Source organism: Lampetra fluviatilis, chromosome 10 (assembly GCF_964198595.1).
Source record: "Lampetra fluviatilis chromosome 10, kcLamFluv1.1, whole genome shotgun sequence".
In the NCBI taxonomy this organism is placed as follows: Eukaryota; Metazoa; Chordata; class Hyperoartia; order Petromyzontiformes; family Petromyzontidae; genus Lampetra; species Lampetra fluviatilis.
In genome coordinates this window covers 3879183-3892695 of record NC_136284.1, presented here as the reverse complement: position 1 = coordinate 3892695, position 13513 = coordinate 3879183, and the positions used below count along the sequence as shown (strand labels likewise).

The 13513-nt window shown below is 50.9% G+C and overlaps 1 protein-coding gene across 2 annotated transcripts in view; it reads left to right on the top strand.

Moving 5' to 3' along the window:
- The window catches only part of LOC144934439 (uncharacterized), a 68996-nt gene extending 58378 nt beyond the window's left edge, over positions 1-10618 (top strand). For both annotated transcript variants that reach the window (XM_078860190.1, XM_078860191.1), the window contains exons 31-38: positions 105-140; positions 2891-2927; positions 3597-3745; positions 3892-4300; positions 5465-5613; positions 6887-7007; positions 7659-7838; positions 8604-10618. In XM_078860190.1, coding sequence (XP_078716316.1) covers positions 105-140; positions 2891-2927; positions 3597-3745; positions 3892-4300; positions 5465-5613; positions 6887-7007; positions 7659-7838; positions 8604-8626 — 1104 coding nt within the window. In that variant the 3' untranslated portion in view covers positions 8627-10618. The remainder of the gene's footprint in view (positions 1-104; positions 141-2890; positions 2928-3596; positions 3746-3891; positions 4301-5464; positions 5614-6886; positions 7008-7658; positions 7839-8603) is intronic.
- The last annotated feature ends 2895 nt before the right edge of the window (positions 10619-13513 follow it).

Below are 13513 nucleotides of genomic sequence, written 5' to 3'. Positions count from 1 at the left end.
GTTGTTTACTCGCTGCAAGCAAGAGAGCTTGAGTGGTTTTTCATATCGGTAAGACGCGGACCATTTAACAATGATTCCCATTGTTGTCTCTCCTTCACCTCCAGGGCAGGGTCGGCCAGAAAGGCGATCCGGCGCTAACTGTGAGTACACAAGCCCTTTGCCCATCTGTGCAGCTCTGCCCTAGCCAACGAAACTGCAATCTCGTCGATGAATGTGTTGAGTTGTTGTTGTAATATCAGAGCAGGTTGAAATCTTAACTTCATGCTAACAAAGATTATACTGCCTAGGTAGCCCCATAGCTTCCTAGCGGGGGGTGGGGGCTGGTGGTACAGGGTAGTTAACTGCTCTTCTCAGGGTCGTCCATTACATCTGACACCGTGACAGGGAAGCGCGTGGGCCCCCAAAAGCACGGGGCCCGGGGCAGTCGTCCCAATTCGCCGTATCCTGCCTAGGGACAGCTCTGCCTTGGCTGAAGACTCAGCCCCGCTTCTTATAATATTCCATCTTTATTTGATAAGAAAAATTGGGGCTGGGCGAGATATTATCTCCCTCACCTGGTATGCAGGAAGGCGTTGGTTCGATCCCGACCCTGATGCCTGTATATTTAGATTTTACATGTCTTTCTCTCCGTGGTCATGTGCATTTTTCTCCAGGTCCTCCGGTTTTCCCTCAATAATTAAAATCACGCGTTTACAGTGCTTAGCTGCTATACATTTCCACATGATAAGCCACTTCGTTGAGCTATCATTTGTGGCCAGGTCGCTTCTGAAAAACAGTTGTGTAGCTGAGTGGGCCTTACCTGGTAAAACATTGAAATATATAATTTGAGCACAATTAAGCAATGGGTGCCACAGTCCCCTTCTCAAATATAGAGGGGGGGAGGGGGGGTAAGCACTGCAACAGAAAGCATCATCGACGAAAGCAGATTGGATCATGACTCATTCTATTCAGCATTTTTCACCGTGCCGTGACACTGATAAGGTCACGCTGCAGAGTTGTGCTTGGGTATAAAATAAGTAAATCCTCACGCTATTCAAACGGTTATCACAATTCGTGGGACACAATTTGACGCGGATATCAATTGTTTCGTCCCGTTTATACCCGTCTTGTTTGATTTCCATAGTTCAGTATTTTCTGTTTCCTTGGCCTCAAGGTACCGTTAGCGTATACATCTTGGGTAAATTGCCAACAATCGCTCCTTACAAGCTCTATTCCAGTGGTTCCCAGCACGTGGTCCGCACACCACCCCTGTCCGCAAGGCCGTGGTGCGACGTCGCTAGTTGAACTGTTCCATAGACGATTGTCATCACCCAACACCGGACTATTCACTGCGGGGTGGTGCGCCGGGGTTTCTTTTGTTGACGGCCGACAGTCGACCATTGAAGGTCGGGGACCCGCTGCTCTATCCCGCACGCGCATCGTGAGCTGAACGATCGATTTCGACAGACGAATCGGTGAACTGACGATGACTCGTCGGCTGGCTGGAGGCTGTTCCCCACTCACGTTTTGAATTCTATCCAAGTTAATCTGCTAAATCTGTCCCCTGCTGGGTTTTTGTACAATCCCCGTGATTCCCGTGTGTCAGCAGCACTCGTTTATTGAATGAAACATGCCGGGCCATGCTTATTTTGTTCTTTCGTATGGCTGGGCAATTAGCAACGTTACATTGTTGATATCAAAGTTTTTCCGAGCCCGTTGGGTGATGTTGTGAATGAATGTCTGAGACGCTGTCGGAGAGCGAGTGGAAGTGGGCACTGTTTTACAGTGTGTTCCATGGGTAAGGCTCTGAGAGCCACAGTCAGTTTAGCACGTAAGTAGGCTTTTGCGAACAGTACTATTCACAATAAAGGTTTTTGGGTTAAATCGCGTAAATTAAAATGTGGCGTTAAACCATCACCACCACCTGACAAAGCCACATTTGAGAGGTGTGTTGCGTGAACAAGACGTGCTAATTGGTTACTGCTTCAGCACACCGGTGTGTTGGAGAGTAAACCCACAGCATTTGCAAACTGAGTTAACGACGTTTCGCTGGTGATTACAGCGACCTCCATCAGGCGATTTGCCACAACTGTGAAGAAGTATTCCGGCTTCCGGTCTTACAGTGGCAATGCAGGCTTGACGGTCACCGCATCGTGCACTTTCAGATGCGCTTCTGCGGCCGTCTGTAACGCTCTACCTTGCGACAATAGGAAGCCACTGGAGCTATGCACCTTTCAATGATTTCGATTGAAATCGAATTTTTTATGAAACTGCTTTTTTGCTTTTAGTTTTGTGTCCTTCGCCCCCACCCCCCGCAACTCTAATGAATACAGTTGGCTACATACGGCGCGAAAGAAATTCAACGTACATACATACAAAAACAACAAAGATAAAGATCCCCCGTATGGCCTTAACAGACTGTTGGGGCAAGTGCTGTTTGGGAGCACCTATGAAGGCCAGAACGGCACACGGTGGGTTGGGTGGCCAGCACCATGCCCGACCGTCACTGATGTTGGCCGTGAGCGGGAATCGAACTCGGGTCGTCAGGTTCATTGCGCGTGGCGCTGCGAACCTGGCGACCCGAGTTCGATTCCCGCTCACGGCCAACAATATACGTACATCAACATACATATGGGTCAGGAGAGCCCAGACATTATCGCGTGTTAGGCCCCGCATTGCTCCCTGGCTGGCCCAGTGCCCGTTGACTGTGTGCCGCCAGGGAACGGTGCCATCTGCACACGGTGGTTTGTTTGCAGGGAGAGCTCTCAATTTGCAATATCGTGTGAAGACATCAAAAGGCCACGTGAGATTGTGGCATTTATTGCACAGTATTGTTGCTCGGACGGTAACTCTTTTGAGAAGGTAATGCAATTACTTGTGTTTGCCCTTTCTCTTTTCTTATTCATTCCAGAGGCAAGAAATAATGAAGTTGATAAAAGAGATATGTGGTGAGTAAGCCCATTGGTATAGAAAAAAACGTCTCCCCCTCGATGGGCGAGGAGCTCATGTTGTCTGCACAATAGATACGAAAGTTTCACTTCTCAAGCAGCTGTTCACATCTGCTTTTGTTGCGAGAGAGTCGATCACACTGCATTTCAATGCGGCGGTTTGGGGGCGGTGGGCTTGAGGTCAATCCCAGCTACGGCTGACATCAGTGGCAAGGGGAGCTTGTCCTCCTGTGTCTTTCCTAGTTTGCTACTCAGCCTTAACTGACTTGAGTACCTGGTGCGGTCAGTAAACATGATCAGCTGTGGGGAGAACCGAAGGCTAACGTGCGTGGTTACGACCACACCACACCCTCGCCGTGTTGCCGTGGCAACCTTAAATAACACACCATGGCCCTTTTGTCAACCCACTGCTGGATTAGGGTCTCCACCACACACTCCGTGGGTCACGGTGGGGGTTATCTGACCATACTTCACCACGCTGGTCAGTGCGGGTTGGTGAAGGCTCCGATTAGCACGGTTGGCTACGTACGGTGCGAAAGAAGTTCAACATACGTATATACATCAACTTCATATTTGCCCACCCAACTATAAGCACTTGCCCCCAACAGTGTGTGTGTGTGACTAGACGAGCGAACGGGTGTGTTTCGTGGGCCCGTGTGTGCGCGGCAGGCTGTGGAGTGAAGTGCCGGCAGCGTCCGCTCGAGCTCATGTTTGTGATCGACAGCTCCGAGAGCGTGGGCCCCCACAACTTCCAGATCATCAAGGAGTTTGTGAGCGCGCTCACCGAGAAGCTGCCCATTGGCCGCAACGCCACCCGGGTCAGTAGCAATCCGCACAGCATCGCTTGCATCCATGACTCTCTCCCGTAGATCTGGTGGTGGGGGAGTGGTGCTCCCCGTGGACTGAGAGCCTCTGAATCGACATCCCCCCACCCCACCCCCGCTGCTCGTGCGGCCACCGCCAGGTGGGCCTGGTGCTGTACAGCCGGGAGGTGCAGTTGGAGTTCGGGCTGGGCCGGCACGCGAGCGCCGCGGAGGTGCGCCGCGCCGTCACCGCCATGGCCTACCTGGGCGAGGGCACCTACACGGGCACGGCGCTGCAGCGCGCCGTCACCGAGGGCTTCGCGGGCGCCCGGCACGGCGTGCCCAAGGTGGCCCTGGTGCTGACGGACGGCGAGACGGACCCGCGCGAGCCCTACCCGCTGGGGCAGGCGGTGCGCGGGGCGCAGGCGGCGGCCGTCGAGGTGTACGCCATCGGCATCGTGAACCGCAGCGACCCGGGCCACGCCACCTTCGTCGCGGAGCTCAACCTCATCGCGTCCGACCCGGACGAGGAGCACGTATACCTCATCGACGACTTCAACACGCTGCCAGGTTGCCACGCCGCTCGGGAGCGAGCGGTGCGGAGGCCGGTCGGTTTAAGTTTTTCGGGCGATGAGCGGGTTTTGGGGGGGGTGGAGGACGGTCGGCTCGGACGTTCAGAGCGCTCGGCTGGGTGGCACGCCAACCACAGCGTTGACGGACGCAGGCCACGGCTCGTGCGTTCTGATGCTTGACAAGTGAGTCTGGCTCTGAGAAAGGGCTTATGTGGATAGTGGGCAGCATGGGGGATAAGGGGTGCAGTGGTGAGCGCACTCCAAAATGAACCTGGTGGAGAACACAGTTTGAATCCCGGCCGGGGCTTACATCAGGGACGAGGACTTAACCCCCCCCCTCCCACCCCCCGTCCACTGCACGGTCACCGCATCGCGTGGCGCGTCCCGATGCGCTTCTGCGGCCGTCTGGAACGCTCTTCCTTCCGATATTAGGAAGCCACTGGAGCTGTACACAGTACGTAGCCAATCGCACGATAAGCGCGGTTGGCTACGTACAGTGTCAAAAAAAGTTAAACATACAGTACATGCATGCAGATTCTCTGGTTTGAATCCAGGTTTCATCCACCGGGTCTCTCATTTGCAGTGAGTTGACGGTTTCAGCCAGGTCACCGAAGTCATTGCAGTTAAATCTGGTGCCACGTTAAGTTTGGCTAATTCCCGCTGTGATAACTACAAATGTTGGGGAAACCGTCAGGTGACCAACTGGTGGGAAAGTACGGCCTCCCTACTGGGTGGATAATGGGTCACTTGATTGGATCTCTGGGGTATCTGTTTGGTATCCCCTTCAGTGGGCTGTTCTCCAACACCGAATAGAGCCTCCATAGCATTACCGATAGCAGACCCAAGATAGATTTGGGTGGAAAAGAATTGAAATTCCCATTGCAAATCGTTTAGTGTCCATCATTTTCTAGACGCCTTCTCTCTCTCTCTCTCTAACAGCTCAAATTCAAGATCTAAAAATTGCATTCACAAATTATTAGCAATCTCTCCTTGACAATGATTACTCGGCTGCTGTTGCTGCTGCTGCTGGCAGGCACAGCGAATCTCACTGAATCTCAATGAGGTCCCCTATGGTTAAGCAAAGGAATTCTCTTCACGCGAACGCGCCGCCTGCTTCTCAAGGTCGCGTGTGTGTGTGTGCGCGTGACTGTGCGTGCCCCAGCACTGGAGATGAAGCTCGTGAGCCAGCTTTGCGAGGATGAGAACGGCACGCCTTTCTCGCCGGCTCCAAAACCTCCCGTGCGTACGCAAGCCCTCCCGGCGACGCCGCACAATGGCAGGAGCCCGGAGGAGCGCGGGAAACGCATGCAGGTGCGTGTGGGGAGCAGGAGGAAGAGGAAGCCACCATCTTCCCAACACGGGACCCGTGAACCTCTGGGCTGGCGTCTAGCCACTTTTTTCTATTTTTGACACAGTTGTTGAACACAGGCCCAAATGCCGGCCAGCAGAAAACGGCGCTCTCGAAGGTGCAGTAGATAAAGGTGGTACTGCGGTGAAGAGATGTTAACTACCTCGCCTGGTATGCGGAAGGCCGTGGGTAAATTTGAAGTTTGCATGCTGTCTCCGTGGTTGTATGGAGTTTTCTCCGGGTCCTCCGGTTTTTCCCTCATTTAAAAACACGCGTTTAGAGTATTTGGCTGCTATAAATGTCCACATGATAAGCAACTCCGTTTAGCTATCATTTATGGCCAGGTTGCTTCTAAAAAGAGCTGTGTAACTCAGTGGGCCTTGCTTGGTGAATTAAAAATAGTCAAATAGTTGATGTTTTTTTTATTGAGCAAGGTTATACGAGCTTTGGGAGAAGAGGATGAGAGGGTATTCCTATGTCGGGCTGTGCGTGTGACTTGCAGTGCAGTGAGTGAGTGGGTGTGTTGTTGTGACCTGCAGTGTGGTGGTTGAACACTGTGGATGAGAAGATACGAGTCAGTCTGGTTGACTGACTTGTGGGCGGAGGAATGAATGAGTGAAGTTTGTTAGAACACAAAGAAGAGCGATAGAGTAATGGAGCTGGTTGTCATTCTTATAACGGGGGATTGATATCCATGAGATGTGAAAAATAATACCCCCGTTGTTTCATAGTTAGGCTGTTATTTTAATTTGTAATTTCAGCAAGTGGGTGGTGGAGCAGTGGCACAGTGGTTGGTGTCATGCACTGTGAACATCGCCGATGTTGACCAAGGCTAACATCAGTGGCGAGCGATGCCTAAACTGTTTCTGGACACACCAATTTGACCGACCGACCACGCTGACCAGCTTGGTGAAGTATGGTCACAGAACCCCCCACAGCGTGGCGAGGTCTTCATCCCACAGCGGATTGGCAAAGGGCGGTAGATGATTATTATTTCTGGTATTTGATGAAAGTGAACAACAATACACGAGTGTAATTGGAGTGAGTCTCGCCTAAACCGAGTACCTGGTGCGGTGTGTAGTAAAAATCGCCACTGAGGAGACAAAGGCGGCCGGGCGTGGTGCTGACCACCCCACGCCCTCCTGTGCTGTGCCGGCCTTCACAGGTGCTTGCTAACAGCACTTGCCCCAACAGTCTGTTAAAGGCTATACGGGGGATCTTTGTCTTTGTTTACAGGATCGAAACGGGGAGCCGGGACACTTTGGCAACACCGTCGAGGCGGTCACGGCCACCTCGTTGCTCGTGACCTCCGTGACCCCGGAGTCCTTCCTGCTGACCCGGCGACCCCCGACCCCGGGTAACGTGCAGAGCTCCTGCCGCTCGTGCCGAGGCACGGGGGCGGCGCGCGCACCGCCGGCGGAGCGACGCATTTCACTCGTCGTCATCGTCGCCACGGGCAATCATCTATCCGCACGCCAGATGAAGGCTTCTCTAACCCGTCATCGCCGTCGTCTCTTGCGGTCTTGCGATGACGACGGCTTAGAGATGCCGTAATCCAGCAGTGGATAGGTCGTAACTCATGATGATGATTAATTTTATATTTTCATCATGTTTATGTTTGAAAAGAAATATAAATCTGTAATTGCTCGTTAGGTCCTGTCGCTCGCGCGTGACGATACATCTAATTTGGTGAATAGTGTCTAAGGAGACAAGAGAGCTGGATATGCAAGGAAATCGAGGGATGAAGAGCCGCGTGCCATTTCCCCCACGTTGACACTCCCACGCACGCTCTGTTTCCGAGCAGGGCCCCCGTGTGAATCGATTGGTGCTCTTGAGCGGAAATCCCCGTTATGAAAGCGCCATTTCACGATCTCTGCCGTGAAGCATCGTCTCACTGTCCAGCCTGACGTGCGGCCCCAACGCGGCAGCTCTCCGTGCCGACAAACGGCGTCGTTCTCGGCTGCAGATAAAACGATGGGTTGTTTTTTTTCCCCCCCCGCCACGCCAGACCACGCACTCAGGTGCCAGGTTCAGTTGGACCAGGGACCCTGCCGCAATTTCACCTCCCGCTGGTACTACAACGGCGACGCCAACGCCTGCGGGAAGTTCTGGTACGGAGGCTGCAAAGGAAACGACAACAACTTCTTGACCTCCGAAGAGTGCCAAAGGACGTGCATCGGGTCTCAAGGTGGGATCCTTGAGCAAAGCCGCGCCCACCCGGAATGACGCTAACGGAGCTTGCCCCAATACCGTGCTCATCTCGTCAAGGAGCATAAACTATCACGCAAACCCCGGTCATCCTCGCAAGAAGCGGCCTTCGGCCAGCCATCGTGCTGGCCATCGTGCTGGCCACACCATCCCCTCACGTTCTGTGCTGGCCTTCATCGGTGATTGCTATCTGCACTTGCCTCAAAAGTCTATTTCGACCATGTGGAGAATCTTTGTGTGAGAGTGTGTGTGCGTGCACTGTGCTACAAACCCGGCCATCTGAGTCAGTTCCCGCTCAGGACTGATAACCATGGCACATATTGGAACCAGTCCTGGGCCTCCCTGGTGTGGTGTACAGACATCAGCACTGGGAAGACAAAGGTGGCCAGGCATGGTGTTGGAAACCCACCTCCCTCCTGTGCCGAGGCAGCCTTAATAGGTGCTCACTAAAAGCATATGCCCCCAACATTCTGATGAAGGCTATACGTTTGCATGCATGCATCCATGTACATAGCCAGGCACAAGCATCGAGGCGACATCACCATCAGTGGGTGGTGAATGGTGTCGGTTGTTGTTGTGCGTCCATGTGTGAGCATGTGCGCGTGTGCGCGCGCGCGTTCATGTGTGTATTTTTGATGTCTGCGTAAAAGGCGGTAAACATTAGATGTGACAGAATCTATCGCGCGCGGGCGTGGGGGGAGAGCATCCCTTGATTGATCGCGCCTCTGTGTTCGTGTAATTCCAGGGTTGGGGCCAGATGGACGGTGAATCTCAAGCAGCAATCACGCAGCCCGTGCCCCCCCCCCCGCCCGCCCCCCACAGGGGAGGGGAGCGAGGCAGTGAGGCGCCGGCCGTGTCAACGTCTCCCCACAACCGGCACTCGCGTTAAACCGAGCTCGTAATTCCTGGATGTCGACGAAAAGATTTGCGAAGCACGACAGAGCACTCAGGTTTCGTCTCAACGACCACAGCCGTTCGTGTCACTTTTCGAAACGCCGCACATGCTTTTTGCGCGTGTGCGGGTTTTTACGGAGTGGGGGGGAGGGGGGTTTACATGAAAACTAAAATAACAATCCTGTGTTTCACTATCCACCAGAGGACTATATAGTTTATATTGGATCGTAAAATGGGCATTATTGTCCTTGCTCAGTCGATGCAAATATTAATTGCGTAAAGGCACTAAAGCAGTATTTAACCACGTAATAATATCTCCCGACCTCGAAACAGAATGATTACAGCTGTCGCGCAGAATTCTGCAATGGGTGCTCAATGCTGTGATTTCAGTTTGAGGTCTTGTGTAATCTTGCGGAAGCTTTCTATGGCTCCCCTCCCGTAATCTCCTCTGTACGCTCTGCACATTTCTCAGGATGCCACCGGTATTTTGGCCATTGTCTTAACGTGCAAAAATTCGATGCCTCTACAGTGTTTGGGGAAAACTGTACAATGCAGCAGGCCATTGGAAAATGTATGAAATCCTCTTGGTTGTTGTGTTTTTATTGTTGTTGCATTCTGGGATGATTTTTGGCAGGGGTTACTATTTTTTTATGATGATGCTGAAGAGGGGGGGGGGGTGTTCAGTGTAGTGTGAGAGTGTGTGCCCAAACGGTTTCAGATAAGCCATTGATACATTGCCCAGAATTAATCACATGTACTGTTAATATCATTACAAAGGCTGCGTTAAAGCAATAATTGCATAACAAAGAGTGACGATGATACAAGCTGTAAGAGATTACGCGATTGTTCAGGAGGGCTACATTTGTGCAACGTCGCCTTCTGTAGACTGCGGTGCTACGCTGTGGACAGCAGAGGGTAGTGCTGCAACATCCATTGTTGTACCATACCTCGATGGTCCCCAACATCTATGCCCCCTGCCTTCAACCTGCACTAACCAAATTGGTACAGGCCCCCATCCAGCAGTGGATTGACAAATAAGGCTGCTGTACGTGAACTGTTTAGGGTTTTTGGTCCATTGGGTTTTGTATTTTGACATTATAAGGCCTAAGGACTGATGAAACATCTTGAGCCAACAGAAACCTCGCAAAATTAACGCTCATATTGCGTTAGTGTCTGACAACAGTGTGGTGGGAGCCGATTCTAGAGAACTCAATACAATTAGTGAGAAGACATTTGATTTCAAAGCGTCCACACGTCTCCCACCAATCGGAACACACTTAAAAAGGCCTTTAACATTCCCCCAATACACTCTGTCCATCATAGACAGTGTGATCTACTTACAATTTTGATATATTGCGGTTTTATCACGTTAAGGCCGGCGAATACAGGGGCCACCACGCTAATTGTTCCGCCTTTGTCAATCCATCAATTGCTGGAATTATTTCGAAACTGAAACTTCACCATTTTTTTTTATTTTACCATTTCAGGTCCACTGAGTTATATAGCTCTTATTCAGAAGTGACCTGGCCACAAATGATAGCTCAACGAAGTGGCTTATAACATGACAATGTATTGCAGCCAAATACTCTAAATGCATGTTGATTCTAAACTTGGAGGGAAAAACCAGAGGACCCGGAAAAAAAATCCACGCGACCATGAGGAGAGACCATGCAAATTCCAAATATACAACAGGCGTCGGAATCGGGATCGAACCCATGCCCTCCTGCATACCAGGCGAGGTAGTTAATATCCCGTGGTACCCCACGGTGGCGAGATGTCACCGAGGCCCTGTCCTGCGACTGAATTCTGGAAAGTATTTCCCTGCCTCCCTTCCCTCACTCACTACCGTTGAGGGCAGTGGGAAGGATTGTGGGAGGTGGGAGGGGGGCGGGGGGTCTGAGGATCTGGGAGTTGAGGGGGGGCAGGCTCAGAAAATATCCCATCTAAAAACTAGGCCCCGCCAACACACACGTCTCTTGTAACCAATCATGTTCTGCACCAGACCAGGGTCATAGAAGTCAATGGGATATCTAAAATTGGATCACCCCCTACTACCAACAGCAATCAGCGAGAACATCCTCAATAACAATGCACGTGGCTGCATGCCGGCTTGTATGTATGTTGAACTTCGTTCGCACCGTATGGAGCGAACCACAATAAAGGGACGCTCATGCAAAGTTGAAAGCCATTTACATTGATTTGGCTTTTCGCCGGGCTGTGATCACAGGTTCCTACTCGGATCGTTAAGAGTTGTACCAATGTGAACAAAATGTGTTCCATATGTATTGCTATTACACGTACCATAAGTCATGTACAATACTCTTTGATGTGTGTGATAAATAAATAAAGGATGTACACACGTTAACAATTTAAAGGCCTGTTTTGCACGTGCCAATGTGCATGAAATACCATAGCAAGGATCGTCACGCATCTAGTAACTTTGGCATCTGTTGGACAGGCATTTTCCTCTTTACATTTAACTTTCGTTTAAAATATAGCACGTAAAACAGAACAATAGAGGAACGCATTTTTTCCAAAAAATTCAGTAAATCAATTTTGGCCAAACAGGACCCAAAGTATGGCACTTGATAATTCCTTGAAAAAATAGTGAAAGATTCCACAGACAGTATAGTTAATGCCCCGGTTTACGTCGGGGATGCGTTCCTGAAGTGTGCGCCGAATATCGAAATAGCGTGTGTTTTGGCTATCCCAGTGTTCTTCATTGCAAGGCCCGCGAGCCACTTGCAACCCTTGACGTGTGGCCCCTGATCATATACACGTGAATACACCCCTTCACGCTGTCAAACCCAATGAGTTCAAATGTGTGGCGGCTCTCATACCGATGTCTAATCGGCGAAAATATTCCTCCTTTGAAAATGAGTGCAGAACGCTGCTCTACATGGTTTTACCCGAGGCCTGTTTTTTGGAACTACGGGGGTGATGTTTCGGCTTTTGGCGGTCTGCCGCTGTTCATACTCTCATCTCCGTGTCAAAAAGTAGAGCCGTGAGAGTGCTGCATCTGTTGGACGGTGTGAATGAATCGTCTGTGGGAACAGTGTATTTAGGGGCCATCCATTTAGTACGTACGCATGGAGGGGGGAGGGGTGGTTCACCCAAATGCGTATGCCTGCATATGGGGGGGTCTGACAATGTACGTACACATAGGAAAGGGGGGGGGGGGGGTGAAGCCTCGATAATAATTTGTCTACATTGGCCTTCAAATGAGCCACAGTTCAGTTTCTTCAGCTGTCACAGACAACAAGTCCTGCCGGGAGAAGTGGGACTGTGGGAGAGGTGTCACTTCGTATGTCACCGTGCCCCTGACTGCAGCTATCACACAGCAGCTCGGAAAAATAAGTGGCCAAGGTACACAACTTAATTTTGTAATGCAGCCGGCGGTGGACTATCTGCTTACTTAAACACGTTAATATTATTCATCCTTGATCGTCTCTGCGTGGATTAAATATCGTCCGTTCTATAGGATTCGGGGGGGGGGGGGGGGGTGTAAAAAGTACGCGTGCGTACAGGGAGGGGGGGGGGGGTCAGGTTGACAGATTTTTGCGTCCCTACTAAATGTATGGCCCCATAAATCGCGCATGTTTTTAGCCATGTCGTTTTGTGTGGTAATGTAACACTCAAAAGGCACATTAAACATACTGTACTCAAAACTAGCGTACAGCACTAAACTTTAACACAAATGATACAGGTCACAATACGATATCGTACACAATAAAATCACCAAATTACTGAACATAAATAATATATTGGACTCCACAGTACAGTACATTTCTATGAGCGACGCAAAGTGATATTACAGGGAAGGTGATGGCTCAAGCGGCAGGGATACGAGAAAGGGTGGATGATGCCGCCAGCTCCGTGCGGGTTGAGGTGACGCAAATCAATTAGTGGGTTTAATAAAGTGACGACGGATTCGCGAAACGCCGTTAAAGGGGGGGGGGGGGGGGAGACATAAATCGGGTTATTAATATATTTAGCATACTCAGCCTAATCACAATCAAGGGTTTAATGCCTCTTTTGATGGCCGATGATAAAACTGGATCATACTCTGCAGTAAATTTGGGTTGGTCTAGCAAACGGCAGCAGTTTCTTGGATCTAATACATATAGCACCGAGGTAGTCAGTGGCTCGGGGGGGAGGGAATACCGTGTCAGCGCACTGAGCTGGCACTAATGTGGTCATTGGTTCAAATTTGGGATTCAGCCACCCACGAGCACACTAGGTTCTGAAGCAGAGTGAATTGATGGGTCTCAGTCTGGTCACCAATGACTGACAAACATGGTTGACATCGCACGAGTTTTTAAAGATAAACATTACGATAGCGGGGTACGCGAGGAGGTGCACCACCACATGTGGATAAGAAACAAATGGATGGATCTGAATGGTGTGCGGTCATCTTCAGGAGCCTGTTCTCTCGCCATGGGGTGATGGTTACACCACTTTCTGCGAGAGTTCCAAACGGTAAAGGTCTTCGTCTCATAGCATGCAACTGGGGAAAGGCCAAAACAAATTCTGGGTCCCGACGTTAACGCGATTGCCAAGCGTTATTACATCCACCTGGATTTAGTGTTCCGATAAAATTCAACCGCTGCCCACCATGGAGGTCACAGGCCGTTCAGGTCTTCCACAGGGACATGCGAATTTGATCACATTGTACGCACCACTTGTAAACAGCATCGTCCATGGAGATCGCGGCGACGCAAGTGGCATTCACCTTGCGGAGGGACATTCACGTCTAGGTGT